At 53.8% G+C, this 15,071-nt stretch overlaps 1 protein-coding gene across 2 annotated transcripts; it reads left to right on the forward strand.

Annotated features, from left to right (window-relative positions):
• Positions 1 to 265: 265 nt before the first annotated feature.
• P2RY2 (purinergic receptor P2Y2) lies at positions 266 to 11,006 on the forward strand. 2 transcript variants are annotated; one of them, XM_086481593.1, is made up of 2 exons: positions 266 to 295; positions 7,472 to 11,006. In XM_086481593.1, exon 2 carries the CDS (start codon positions 7,476 to 7,478, stop codon positions 8,550 to 8,552), a length of 1,077 nt encoding a protein of 358 aa, XP_086337719.1. In that variant the 5' UTR covers positions 266 to 295; positions 7,472 to 7,475; the 3' UTR covers positions 8,553 to 11,006. The 2 variants fall into 2 exon arrangements, with proteins under 2 accessions (XP_086337719.1, XP_086337718.1); XM_086481592.1 differs by lacking the exon at positions 266 to 295 and adding an exon at positions 6,668 to 6,693.
• Positions 11,007 to 15,071: the final 4,065 nt, after the last annotated feature.

A 15,071-nucleotide genomic window follows, 5' to 3' on the forward strand; every position in this document is an offset into this window, starting at 1 on the left:
CCCTGTCCCGGTCCCAGCCCCGGTCCCAGCCCCGGGAAGGGCGGTCCTGCCCCCGTCCCTGCCCCGGGAAGGGCGGTCCTGCCCCGGTCCCTGCCCCGGTCCTGCCCCGTCCCCCTGCCCGGCTCACACTCCCCCCACACACGCGGCGCCGGCGGCCGGGGGCAGCGGGACCGGGTACGGGGCCGGGGGGGGGCGAGGAAAGGACGGAGCCCCGGGCATGGAGCTGCCCCCGCCGCCCGCCTGAAGGGAGCGGAGCGATCGGCGCGGAGCCCCCAGCTCGGCACGGCCCGGCCCGGTGAGCGGGGCCGCGCCCGGCCCGGGGGGTGGGGTGGGGTGGGAGAACGGGACCCGCCGGGGCCACCGGGGTCGGGGGTGCGACCCCCCGGCGGGGTGCGGGTGTGCAGCGGGGTGGGGGTGGCCACATGGGGGGGGGGGGGGTCGCGCAACCCGCCCGCAGGCTGGGGGGGGGGGGGTTGTGGCGCTTTGCTGCCGGGTGGGTGACACAGGTGACGCGGGGACCCCCCCGCACCCGGAGGAGGGAGCGGGGGCGCTGCGAGGGCAGGGCCGAAGCCCAGGGCTGCTCCTCGGTGCGGGAGCAGCTCGCACCCCACCCGCTGCCCCTAAAACTGCCCCCGAGCTGCCCCGAAGACGGGGTGCTCGGGGCAGCGGGGGGGGGCAGGGAGCCGCCGGCGCTGCCCTGGGCGGTTCAAGCCCGGCACTCGAGGAAGCCTCCTGGGCTCCCTTCGCTCCTCTTTGCCTGAATTATTTGATTGTTTATGCATTCATTCCCAATAATCTCTTTTGCCGCTCGGTTTCTCCCTTCCCGGGGGAATTTGCTGGCTGTTTATCAGGGTTTTCTTGCACGCACCTCTGGTAAAAGCCTCGGAACTGCCTCCCGGCTGGACTCCGGCTTGTGTTTTTCCACCTCTTTACACGCTGAGGTGCCTGTGTAATTGATTTGGGGGCGGTTTAGTTTGCGCCGGGATCGGTGGCACTCTGGTTTCAAACCAGACTCCTTTTTAATAGCTCCTAACCCCCCCAAAACACCTTCCCCGGAGCTGGGCGCTGGGGAGCATCGCTACCGGAGCAAAATGTAAGAGCGAAACGTCTTATTTCTCTTTCTGCTCCAGTTTTCTTATCGGCTCGTTGCAAAACGCATTTGGCAACCCACTGCCTTCCTGTGTGTGAGGCAGGGAGCACCAAACCCCACTCCCGGGCAGCCGCTGGTACTGGGGGAACGGTCCCCCCAGCACAAGGCTCGTGGCTACCAAAATTGGGCCGTTTTGTTACCACTGGGCCTGTGCCCCAAGTTCCTCTTCCTCATTTATACCCAAGCAAAAGGAAATTTGTCCTTCGGCCTGAGGGACTGGTGGGCTAAGGAGCTCCAGTGCGAAGGGGGAGACCCCTAAATATGTTGCTGAGGCCTGGAGCATGACCGTATCCCAGGGCTTAGTGGGTTGTAAAACCCCGAGAAATATTTTTGACTGTCCTGGCACCGAGTGGCTTTACCCTGTCTCGGCCTGATGCGATTTTTATCTCCAGTTATTGACATAAAGCCAAAGCCATGAATAGTTCGCTGGCAGTGGAGCGTGCTGCCGGCCACGCCGTCGTCCCTCCTTAATGCTGAACATCCCCCATTACAGCCTTAACGGGAACCGGTCCGTGAAGCAAAGACCCTTTTGATCCCACAGGATGCTCCTTACGGAGGAGCAAATTATCCCCCAAAGTCCGCCCCGCGTGGGGCTTTCTGGGGTTCGGTGCTGCTTTGGCTTCGCAGTAACTGCCAGGGCTGTGGTTGAGCCCGATAATGGTGTTATCCCCGGGCTCGGATGCTGGTTATCTCCCAGACGGGCAGAGAGCGTTTGGTTTTGCTGGGTGGTTTGTGGTGTTGATGGGTGACTCCCTCGGTTTGGGCAGGAGGCTGTTAGGTCTCCATGGAAATGTCATTTCTCCCAGATATGGCGCTTGTACGGTAAAACAGTTACCAAAAGCAGGTGATAGGCCAGAAACTGGTCCCACACTTTTCTCACGGCCCCGTCGTGGCTTCCTCCTGTAAGCATCAGAAAAATCACAGAAAAACATTCCTGGTATAAAACCCAGCACAGGGCTCCTTTCTATCACCAGGGAGCCTAAAGGATGCAAGTGCCTTTTTTTCTCCCTGCAATAAATAAAAAAACAAGGTTTGGGGACTCAAACAGGATCAGCCCCCAAACCCATGGGATGCTGCAGGGTCTCTCAGGGGGCAGGTGATGTAGGGATGTAGGGGGAAAACACGCAAGGAGCATCACCTTTGCTGTAGCAGGAAGGGAAATGTGAATGAAAAGATTCAGTATTGGCCAGGGTGGTATTTGCTTCCAGAAGGATCCATCCCTGGAGACCGGCCGTGCTGGGAATCGAGTCAGGTTCGACCGAACGAAGGCGGCTTTAATTATGCACAAGCGCAGGCACTGATGGGTTTAATGCTTTTATCTAATTCGCTCTGAAGCCACAGCTTTGGTTAATCCAGATTGACTTCCCGTGGTGTGGAGGAAGGCAGGAGGTTCGATTCAGGGAGGAACTCAGGGAGTTTCTTGGAAGAGACCTGAAATTCCCAGAAAAAGTCATTTGGCTCAAAGCAAAACATTGTATTTGACCTACGAAGTCATGAAGTTCTTTTAAAGCCGTTTCTCCCCCAGAAAAATACTTTTCATGGAGAAAACAAATTCAACCCTGCTGCTTCTCAGCCTGGGGACACGAAGGGAAACTGAGGCACGGGGCTGCTTCAGTGGAGCAGCTCCATTTCTGCCAGCTGGAGCAGAGCTGCCCAATGCCCTCCAGGGTGCTTTTGGGGGGCAAAGAAGAGAAATGCAGATTCTTTGCAGGCTTATTTTGGGAGGGATGAGGGTTTCTGGCTATTTTGGAGATGGGGGAAGGGGTAGGTCAGACCTGTGAGGGTTAAAAGAGGGACATTGCCTGGGGCTCCAGGCAGGGAGGTGGGTAACGCCCCTTAAGCTGCTTAAAGCTTGCCTTTGGGTATCTTGGAAGTGTATCTTGGAGATATCTTGTCTTGGGATGGCTGGAGAGAAGTGCTGAGGAACGACGCAGATGGTGAGACTGGGACGGTGGGGGTTGTCCTCAGCCCGTGCTGGTGGCCAGAGCCAGCCTGCAGGAGAAAGGCGCCGAAGGTCACCGCGGCAGAAGGGAGATAAATGGAAAGGGCAGATGAGAACTAGACAGTTTGGTCAGGCTTAAATTTCAGCCTGGTCTCATCTCAGGTCTCCCAACCAGACAGGCTCAGTAGCGTCCGAACGCGCCGTCTGTTTGCTTTTGGTTACGGAGGGTTTCGACCACAGTCCCAAAGGAGAGAAAAAATGATGCCAGCTCATATTCTTCCCAGCATCTCGAGTAGTTCCTGATCCGGAGTGAGGATTTTGATGAGTCTACTAAATGCCTATAAATTAGGGCAGGAAAAACACCCACGCGCTCCTCGTGTCTGTTGCAAAGGAGTTGGTGGGGAAGATGCGGTAAACGGATCGTGGTTGTGACCTCCGGCATGAAACGATGGGAGCTGCAGGCGCACTGCAGGGGTCTGATTTCCCAGAGCTTCACACCAGTAGAATGAAGAGCTGTGTCTGTGAGGTCCTGGCGGTAAATGAATCCACGTTAATTATTCGGGAAGGTCAATTAAACCTCATCAACCCCCGGTGACAACACATTCATCGCGGCTGTGATTTTGTTTGCTTCCGTGACTTTGCTTCTGCTGGCAGGTTCCCAAGCGCAAAACACCGTGGGATGATGATGACCGCTGGGATGGCACTGAGAATGCTGAAAAAATGGGGAAGAAACCAGGATTAAAGCCCTTTACTCGGTGATTTGGTGTCCAACCCACGCTCCTCCTGGGCTGGCCCGGGGTGCTGCCCATCCCTCAGCTGCCCATGACCTTCTCCGATGACAGTCCCCTCCCTCCCCTATTGACTCATCGAAATAGCCCCTGCCCAGCCATAGTAGATACCGTGATGGGAGCATTTTGGGATGCTGGCATCACATGCACATGCCTGTGGGTATCTATATTTGAGGGCACGTGGCTGCTGGGATCGCACCACTGATCTGCCTGGGCTTCTCTCCTCACAGGGCTCCTCTCCCGTGCTGTCTTCACCCACTAGAGCTGGTGGTACCTGTTTTCTGGGGCAAAAAACCCCACCAAACTAATGTCCCAAGGAATAAACAGGTCCAAGACCACACTGCAAAGAGAGAGGTGGTCCAGCTGTTGCAACCAAGTTCCTCCAGACCCAACATGTGGTCCAGCATAGGGGAGGCTGGTCGGGGTGATGCCCTTGCTGTGCGCGGGTGGCTGGAGGGCACCTAAAAGGCTGCGAATGGTCACCTGCATTCAACACCAGAGGAAAAAACCTCCTGCCATGGCCTGGGGAAGGGCTAGGAGAACCGATGAAGCAGATGCAGGTGGTCCTCACTGAAGCACCGTGGTGGGTTTGATTTTGGTGGTCATATTTATCCTGCTTGGCACCCTCAGGGATCGCTGTTGCTTTCTCCGTCCCCTCGTCCCCGCCGGGGGCTCGGTGCATCGCTGTAAGAGCCGGCGTTCGTGCCATCCGGCCCGTAGGCGAAGGAAAGGGCAGCTGCCAGCTTTTGTGCCTTCACACGCCTCGGCTGGCCGTGTCCTCTCCGGCTCGTTCGCTGCGGATGCAACGGGGCCAGGGACAAGGGGGTGGACTGCAGCCACAGCCCTGGAGACACAGTAGGTTTTGTCCTAGGGAATCTGGGCAAAAATAGGGAGAAAAAAAAGAAAAAAGAAAGGCTTTTGCATTTGCAGAAGGAAAAGGAGGGAGGGCACGACGGCAAGGACAAAGCTGCCTTGTGAGCGGTTTTGTCTCCGTGATTCCCCCGTTCAAGCCAACCGGAGGGCCCTGTTTGCTTCTTGTCCTGAGGATGGAGATGTGCATCTTGGCACATCCGCGGCCGCAGCATGGCCCGGGGCGGCCCATGCTGCCCTGCACGCTGGAGGAGGTTCCCCACCTTGGCTTACAGATGGGTTTCAAATCCCTTGTTGGGTTTTCTAGCTGGAGTCACGGGAGCCTGCGAGGAGGTGGGCTGGGAGATGGGGTGAACTTGCCCCCATCGGTGCGTCAGAGCTGGGTGACGGGTGGTCTGCGGGGGAGATGTAAAGGCATGGAGAAACCACGTGCAAGGCTGAAGCTTCTGGAGCTCTGTGACCCTTTCCTGTGCCTTTTAGGGCATCTTGTGTGGCTTCTCGTGGTCACGGTGGCCTGTCTGACTCTTTTACTCGGCTGCCAGGCCTGCAGGCAACCTCTGTCTCGTTGGCTGCAGATCTGCAGAGCTCAGAGGGAAGGAAGAAGTTGGGGAGAAGAGCAGCTGGAAAGTGTTTTCCCGTCTGCCTGAGTACTGTCAACCCTCTCCAACTGCAGGGACAGCCCCGTTGCTGAGGACTTGAGGGAGGGAGGATGAAGGGTGATGGGACCAAAGCTGAACCGGGCACAGGAAAAGCAAAACCCTGGAGCCTGGACAGAGCAAGATCAGTCTTGGCTCTTCATGTTTATTGTAGAATGGTTCCCAAAGTTATGTTTGGTTTTTTGCAGATGTTGCAGGTTAGTCAGGGTGTGAGCACGTGTGTGGTTTCTACCCATGTACTTGGGAAGTGTGAGCCTCGGCCAGCGCTGCTTGTGGTCTGCTCAGAGGGGAAAAGCAGTGAAACGGGGGAAACATCATCAGGAATCATGTCTGTGCTACATCTGGACAGGTTGTTTGATCCAGTCCCTGGAGCAAGGGCTGGACTTATCCCCATGTGATGGGCTGGAGACATCACTTCACCCCTTCGCCATCAGCTATGAGTTGTCAAAGTGCTTTTTAATGCCCTAGCGCTTCACTTTGGTGAGAGATCATCCAAGTTGGCAGCTTCCAGGAGACCCTCACTGCCTCCTTCCCTGCAGGATCTAAATAGGAGGTAGGTGCAGGATAGCTCTGGGTCAAAACGGTGCTGGTTTGCAAGACAGAGCATGCCCACGCTGTCCCACAGCATGGTGGCACAAGGCTAGAGCTGAATCATTTAGCTGAGGAGGCTGATACTGCTCTTTTCCACTTAAATCATGGTGAGATTTGGGTCAGGGCACATTCCACATACTCACTCAAAGGGCACCTTTACTCAAACCCTTTTTCCTGCGGTAGCTCCCAGTCTCCGAGCTCATGTGCTGGATTCATCTCCCCATAACCCTGTTTCCGCGGGCTTCCCGTTACAGGGTACAGCAGTGAGATCAAACCAGCTTGTTTTACGGGAAGGGACGCAAGTGCATTTTAATTAATTAATTTAATTTGATTCCTGGCTGATGGGCTTGCTGAGCGATCGTGTGTCGGCTGGGTCGTGGGCTGTCCCTGATGCACAAAAGGGCCCTTGTCCCTCCTGACACAGACAGTGCCAGACTATGTGTGTTTGCAGAGACTCTTTCGAGTCCATTTTTCTCGTCTCAACTGGCCATTCCCATGCAGAAACCAGCTTTGCACAAGCACGGGCAGACTTTCTGATGGTGCTGATGCTGGAGGAGCGGGTCTCAAGGCTAGGAAGCAGGACTGGCAAGACGGCTACCATCAGCCCAACGCTAAACCCGTGAAAAACCCATCATCATCATCAACCACCAACCCAGGCAGAGCCCCTGTGGTGGAGAACAGGCTCCCTTTGGCAAGGTTTGATTACAGGGGCCTCCAGATGTTGTGGTGGTGTTTGCTCTACCAGCAGGAGCTGAGGACTTCTGAAATCAGGGCCCTGCCAGTCATGGGGATTGCTCGCTGAAGAGCATGGCTCCCTTTTCTTGCCCTTTCTGCCTGGGGTTTAGTAGGACCCACCTTTCACAGTGCTCAGCTGAGTCACTTCTCGTGGGTGGCTGAACACAGAATGAAGCACCTTTCCTCTTCTGTAGCTCAGGAGACCAAGTTTCTGCATGAACCTGGTGGGAAGGGTGGATTGGGAGGGTGAGCTGGGCTGCAGGAGATCTGAGCTGGACTCCCCGGTGTGGCCTGGGATTTGTTGGTGACTTTAGAGCAGCTCAGTTCCTTCTCCAGATGTAAAATGAGGGTAAATAAAACTCCCTTTATCGGCTTGACCGTGAGTCCTCCATGCTAGGGACTACCTCAGTTGTGTCAACACCCAACATAATGAGGCCGTGGTCTTCCCGCGATGTGCTGGCAGGAGGCACGCACTGCCACTTCTCGAGTCCTTGTCACCTGCGCTGAGATGGCACTGCCTGCCAGACAGCGAGCCGTGCTTTGTGGGTAGCTTTCGGATAGACACAGCCAAGCGTCGATGGGAGGAGAAGGGAAGGGTAGTAGTAGTATATCATAATAACGATAGCGTGGACCACGCAACATGTCACAGCATTGTGGCACTGGGGCTTTCTCATCTAACCCAGCTCTTCCAGGGACTCCTTACCTCCGTGTCCTCACAGCCTCTTTGCTTTCTCCCCAGGGTGATGGCGAACCTAACAACTCCTCCAGCCTGGACCAGAGTCATCAACAGCTCCTTGGACCCAGGTGATGCAGGAGGCAACACCTACAAGTGCGTATTTGATGAGGACTTCAAGTACGTCCTGCTGCCCGTCTCCTACGGCATTGTGTGCGTGGTAGGGCTCTTTCTCAACCTGCTGGCCCTCTACGGCTTCATCTTCAGGATCAAGACCTGGAATGCCTCCACCACTTACATGTTCAATCTGGCTGTATCTGACACTCTCTACGTGGTCTCCCTGCCCCTCCTGGTGTATTATTACGCCGTGGGGGACAACTGGCCCTTCAGCGTGGGCTTGTGTAAGATAGTCCGCTTCTTGTTCTACACCAACCTCTACTGCAGCATCCTTTTCCTCCTCTGCATCAGCATCCATCGATTCCTGGGCATCTGCTTCCCGCTGAAGTCGCTGCAGTGGGGACACGTTCGCTATGCCCGGAGGGTGGCGGTCATCGTGTGGGTGGTGACCATCGTGTGCCAGTCGCCCGTGCTCTTCTTCGTCACCACCAGCGTGAAGCATGACACCATCACCTGCCACGACACATCCAGCAAGGACCTCTTTGGCCAGTTTGTCATTTACAGTTCGGTGATGCTGGTGCTGCTTTTCTGCATCCCTTTCCTCATCATCATCGTCTGCTACTGCTTAATGGCCCGGAGGCTGCTGCAGCCCACACAGGGGATCTCCCGGCTGTCCCGATCCAAAAAGAAGTCGGTCAAGATGATCATCATCGTCTTGATGGTCTTCATCGTTTGTTTTCTTCCTTTCCACGTCACTCGTACCTTGTACTACTCCTTCCGGAGCTGGGACTTGAGCTGCCAGACCCTCAATGCTATCAATGTGGTCTATAAGGTGACTCGTCCCCTGGCCAGCACCAACAGCTGCTTGGATCCCATCCTGTATTTCTTAGCAGGACAACGATTTATGAAGTTTGCGGGCCACAAGGTGCCAGGGAAGCCTCAAAATGAAATGGCGCTGGGCATCGTGCCCAACAGCCACCTGGGGACGAGCAATGACACTGACACGTTATCCAAGGACGTGAAATCCTAGCTCTGCTCTGGCACCGTCTCTGTGACAGAAGGGTTTATGCCAGCTGTGAAGGGAGGTCAGGATGCTTCGGGGCCCGAGGCTTTTGGTGTTTGCGGTGCCTTGGCTGGCACCCCCTTCAGCACGGTCCGTGTTAAATGCGCTCCTCTGCTTGTCACTGTTCCAAAACTATTTTTTTCAGGAAGATGCCGCTGTGGCCGTACACACAAACCCCCTCTCTCTCCCTCCTTGTCCAAGCCTGCCTCTCTGTTCGACACCAAATGGCAGCTGTCCACCAGTGAGATCGGGTGACCTCTATCACGGTGGCCAAATCTGCTAAAAAAAAATAATAAATCACGCCCTGAATGCCTTAGGTCATGTTCTAAAGCAGAAAAGTTGTGTGCGAAAGGTCCTCCTAAAGAAATCCATCTGCCTTTCTTGAGATCCCCTGGCACGGAGGCAGTGAGAGTTTCTCTGTGCCTTGTCAAGGGAGGAGAGAGGCTTTTGGTCAATGAGGAGAGTCAGCTGCGGTGCTGCTGAACAGGTCGATGAAAATGTCAGGCGCAAAACACCACCCACGGCAGGAAAGGGTCTCCCACAGCTTTGCATCCCTGAAGAAATGCTCTCCCGGCTTCAAGCCCCAGCATCTGCTAGCGGAGCAGGGAGGGGACTCCTAGCTCCAGTCCGAGGGGTGGCTTCCTGTTAAAAACAGTGCTGGTGGGCCTCTCATCCCACTGGAGTATGCTGGCACCATCCCACTGGAGTTCACTGGTACCATCAGGCAGTTCTCCAGTGGGGGCAGCATCTTCCAAAAGATCCATTAGTCCTTTCCAATGGCAACGTTCGCTCTTGAAAAGCTTTTAGGAACCCATAGCTTCCTTTCAGCTGCTGACTTTAATAATCATCTCCAGCTCATTAAAATTTAGGGAGAGCTCTTCATGTCTTGTTTTTAACCCACTCACTAGTGACTGGTGTTTCCAGCAAAGAAGCGAAGACTGTTGCTCATCCTCTTGTCTTGAGTGCTGCCACATCCTCATTGCTGCTCAGAGGTGACAGCCCTCTGCAACCTTTAGCAGCTTGGCATGACCCCAAATGCTGCCCAGATGCTGCTGTCTGGTCTCCCCATAATCCCAGTAATCCCGGTGCTCCACTGGAGCCAGTCAACATATCCCTTATTGACAATGTGGACCTTCCCTGGGAAATTTGGCAGAGCTAAACCCTGAGTTGAGGAGCCATATCAGTAAACATGATGCTAAGCTTAACCCCAGTCCTGTCTGGATTTGGACTTGCATCCCCCATCAGCCAGGACAGTTCAAAGTAAACTGGAGAAAACGGCCACAAAACACTTCACTAGAAGGTCCACTTGGTCTTTCTCTCTGTAATTGTTGGGTTAGAGAGGCAAGAGCCCAGGTCCATGGTTTCCTTGCCCAGCCTTGCCACAAGGATGCTGTTTCCTAACCCCAAAAATGAAAATTGATGGTGCTGCAGCACTGGACGACTCAGATTTTGTAAAATAGAGCCCCGTCTCTATTTTAGGATTAAGCAAAGGCATTTGATCCTGGTTTAGACCAATTCCTCAGACCACTTCTTAGTTTCTCTCATCCTTCCTTCTTATGAAGTGGCTTAGTGGAGTCAGAGGCATGCCACGACATTACCAGCTGAGTTCAGTCAAGGGTGACTGGAACAATTCAGGGTTAACTGGGAGGTTCCTGCGGTCCCGGCTCAGCGGAGCCGTGGTCCCATGGAGGCCTTTTGTCCCAACCAACAATGTCACAACCACAGGAGGCAGAGGAGGGGACAGTCTGAGCTCTGAGCACCATCAGCAAAGAAAAATAGGACATTTGTAGGGTGGTTCATCTCATCCTTGAGTGAACTTTCAGGATAGGGTTGCATTAAGACAGGACTTGCACCGTGGCAGCACCTTTTTTTTCCCTTGTGCCTGCGAAAGGAGCTTGGCTTTACGGGGAGGGTCACGGCGTAGTCACTGGGGTGTGACAAATAATTGGGAGAAATTAATTCAACCGAAGCGCTGAACTGGTACAAACGTTACTCCAGGCCAGGCCTTGCCTGGTCTCCCACACTTGCCAAAAAGCAGCAGGAACACCAAGCTACGTGCTCTGAATAATTCAACAAAAACGTGTTCCAAGTTCACTCCTGCAGCCCTGCTCGGGGATCCCACCTTTCTCCGAGCTGTCACCAGCTGGCTTCAAACCACCACCTTGGGCAACACTGCCGGTGCCATCAGGGGGGGTCCCTCTGTGATCCTGATCCCGCACAAGCTGGCGGCACTGTTTAGATGTAGAGCGGTTGGGGAGGTACCGACTGGAAATTTATACATAGAGATTTTTTTTGTTTGTAAAAGCACTAACTTATACTAAAAAAAAGAGTGAGTTTTGTGACAATGACTGTACATTTTTATTTTTGTAACATGCAAACACCTCAGATTTCTTATAGTATATAAATTTATTTCTACTATGAGCACTCGTCTGCCATCTCCTCTGATATGTACAAAGAAGAAGGGATACTGGGGATAGAAACTGGGTTGTTGAATGCCAAAGACATGTTTCAAGCTCCAGATACAGCTGTCCACATGTGGGCTTCACAGTCGATGCCTCCAGCATCTGAACTTCTGTAGGAGCCCGTGGAGCAGGTGGTTGCCCCAAGAAACAGGTCTTCTCATCCTTGCTCAAGGTGAGATGGAGCTGAGATGGAGAGGGCTGCTGGAGCACCCCCAAGCCCAGCAGCTCATTGGGAGCGTTTCACTTTATCTTGCTGCTGTCTCCCTTTTTCCAGAAAGCCCAGTAAAAGCTCATCCCGCATCCCTGCTTCTCAGAGGCAGGGAGACCCGGAGGAGAAACTTGACTGTCTCAGATGAGGATTTGCTGCAGAGACAGGCTGGAGCATCCTTATGCACCCCAGGATGCCTCCTTATAGCTGGTCAGAGCAAACCTCTGGACCCCAAAAGCCACTGATCAGGTTTTCAGCCCTCTCTCTACCCAGTGGGGCTGTGCATCTCCTCGCAGTGCGCCCACGGGCATGGCACTGCAGAGCCTTACAGCACTGTGCTGTAACTGCAACGGGCTGACCCAAACCCTCTGATTTACCCCTGAAAGGTCTGGCAGGGTAGAAAACGCCCCAGAAGAGACCACTGCTCCTGGAGTCCACCTGCAAAGCAAAACCTTCTCTGTGAATCTTGACCTCCACCTAACATCTTGCAGAGGGCTGATACCACCAGCCCTGTCAAAACCCAGGAGACAGCTATATGGTCAAGGCAGGGCTTTACAGGGGACAAAAGCCCTGGTGGCACGATGATTCAATTGCCAGCCTTTTCAGTTGTATCTCCATGGACTTGGTGGGTAGCTTCTCCTAGGCCACTCCTGTTGAAGACCGGAAGAAATCACTAGATTAAGCCATTAATTAATGAATGAATCCCTAAGTAGATTATCTCCCAACCCATAGACCATGGGTTTTTTCTGGTTCACCCAGCAGCTCATGGAGACACCAAACCATGAGGTTTCACTCTATGTGCTGAAATCTCCCGTTCTCAAAGGGTTCTCACCTTGCCCCGCAGACACCAGGAGAAGAAGGTGTCCTGAGCCTAACCACAGTCCCCATGAAAAAAAACCCATTTGTTTCCCATTGCAATTTATCTGCCGCTTGCTCCCCGGCCCAGCTTCTGCTGTGCCTTTCTCTGCCGACAAAACAAGGCTCTCAGGACACACTCATCTCCGCTGACGATTTATTACAAACTGTGGTCACGCCACCTTGAAATCTGCTCAGCGATAATCTGAGCAGCTCTCGCCCTGAAGCCCATTTCTCTAGCCCTCTAATTAGCTCACACCTTATCTCCCAGCAACGTCTTTAAGGTGCAGACACGGTAACTGCTCATCGCCCCGCGGTGTGGGACAGAAGCAGTTCATGGTCCCCTGCACCATGGGAGAAAGCTCCACTTTGGTTTCTGTTTTAAAGAACCCTCCAGACCTTATAGTTGCCCAAACATGAAGACTCAAAAGCATAAAGGCAAAGAAATAGCTGCAAGCACCAAAATTGCTAAATTAGGTACCCAAAATACACTTTCTGAAAATCCCTCTCGATTTTCAGCCCAGGTTTTGGAGTCTAACCCTGGGGTGAATGCCATGCGGGCGAAGGGCTTGCACACGAATAGCTTTAGCTCATGGGTTTTACAGCATCACACCCAAGGTTTTCCTGCAATGTCTTCTCTGCAGCTCATGCCAGCACTGACTCATGTGAGTCACTCAAACCCGAGAATATAACTAAGAAAGAATAATATCCACGGATGGGGAACACAGAGGTTACAGAATTACAGACTCATAGAATCATTAGGTTGGAATAGACCTCTGAGATCATCAAGTCCAACCGTTGGCCCAACACCACTGTGCCCACTAAACCATGTCCTCAAGTGCCACATCTACACGCCTTTTAAATACCTCCAGGGATGGTGACCCCACCACTTCCCTGGGCAGCATCTTCCAGTGTTTGACCGCTCTTTCAGTATAGAAATTTTCCCTAATGTCCAACCTAAACCTCCCCTGGCACAACTTGAGGCCATTCCCTCTTGTCCCATCGCTTGTTACTTGGGAGAAGAGACCGACCCCCACCTCACCGCAGCCTCCTCTCAGGCAGCTGTAGGGAGCGATCGGGTCTCCCCTCAGCCTCCTCTTCTCCAGGCTGAACACCCCCAGCTCCCTCAGCCGCTCCTCACAGACCTGTTCTCCAGACCCTTCACCAGCTTCACTGCCCTTCTCTGGACCCGCTCCAGCACCTCCATGTCCTTCTTGCAGTGAGGGGCCCAAAACTGCACCCAGCATTCGAGGGGCGGCCTCACCAGTGCCCAGTACAGGGGCACGATCACCTCCCTGCTCCTGCTGGCCACCCCATGGCTGACACAGGCCAGGATGCCGTTGGCCTTCTTGGCCACCTGGGCACACGGCTGGCTCATGTCCATCCGGCTGTCGACCAGCACCCCCAGGGCCTTTCCACCCGGGCACTTCCCAGCCGCTCATCTCCATCCTGCAGCGCTGCGTGGCGTTGGTGTGACCCACGGGCAGGACTTGGCACTTGGCCTTCTTGAACCTCACAGCACTGGCCTTGGCCCATAGATCCAGCCTGTCCAGGTCCCTCTGCAGAGCCTTCCTGCCCTCCAGCAGATTAACACTCCCACCCAATCTAGCGTCATCTGGAGTTGTGCAGTTACTTCAGAGAAACAGAGAAATAAAACTCCAAACCCACTTTTTCTGAATACCTCTTAGCACTGGGAGCAGGAAGAGAAAGTTAAGAGCCTTGATAGGTTCCTGCCAAGCAAACAAATGTGCCACGTGGGCTGGAGGGATGCACATTTCCACCAGACCTTCCCAGCATCCAAGTACAGGGCTTTTCCTTCCCGGTCGTGCCTTTCTAGGAAGCAGACCCATAATCTGGCAGAGGCAGGCAGCGGGTCATGTTGTTACTGTCAGCCACTTGGTTCGTCCAACTCCTTTTTCGAGTAGTGAGTCCTGGCTTCATTTTTCTTCCGGGTTTCCTCCCCGATTTTCTAAGAAACGAGTCTGTTTGCCCCTCCAAGTCATTTCTGACCTAGTTGGCCAATTCAATAGAGAGACAAAGGCTCTGCGCTCTTGAGCTTCTCTGAGTTTCACAGAAAACAGCTTGCCACATGAAGGAGAAAGAGCCAAAGGAGCCCTCACCCAACAGCTCAATCTTCATTATTGAACACCAGAGAATCCACACCCACTTCCCCCTCTGGTGGCTTGGGCAGGTGTCCATCACACCACCAATGATGAGCGAGGAAAGGTAACAGGCGGTGCCCCAAAGCCATCCAGGAGACTGACGTTGTGTTCAAACAAAGCAAGGAGATTCCCAAATCCCACAGACTAATCGTATTACTGCAGAAATTCCCGAAAATGGATGGGCCAAGGCAGAATTTTCTTTGGAAGAAACCGAACCAGTGGGTGTTTGGAATAACATGCCAATCACCCAGCTTTGTGAGGAGTTTATTTTAAGCTTTTCATGGCTTTATTACCAATATTTGCAGACTCCTTGCCAAATAAATCCTCAGGAAAGCCTGAAAGTTTAAAATGTCCTTTTTTTTTTTTTCCCTTTCTCCCCACATACCTGCAATTTTAAGCTCTGGCTGAACACCAACATCTTGGTGCATGTTTTGGGGAGCAGCTGGACTGTCACACTCTGAATGCACACATGCACACATATATAAGCACATATATGTCCACAACGCCTCCTTCCCATGCTCCAGGAGGTGAGGAGGGTTTGAGCCCTCATGTCTGAGCCCTGCCCAGTGCCGGCCCTCCCAAGGGCATGGGAAAGCCTGCGGAGCAGCCTTCTGTACTCCAAAACCTCCTAATTTATACAAGAACGGCAACTCTCCAAATCCTCCCAGTGAGCTGAAAGCTGCCTGGCTGTGGCTCAGCACGCATGAGATGAGCTGCAAGGTCTCAGCTTGGCACTGGAGGCTCCCACCTTTGCAGGGAAGGGTGTGCCAGAGCAGCCCACCCACCCCACCCCCCACAA

This window comes from Leptosomus discolor, chromosome 1, assembly GCF_034619465.1.
Source record: "Leptosomus discolor isolate bLepDis1 chromosome 1, bLepDis1.hap2, whole genome shotgun sequence".
NCBI lineage: Eukaryota > Metazoa > Chordata > Aves > Leptosomiformes > Leptosomidae > Leptosomus > Leptosomus discolor.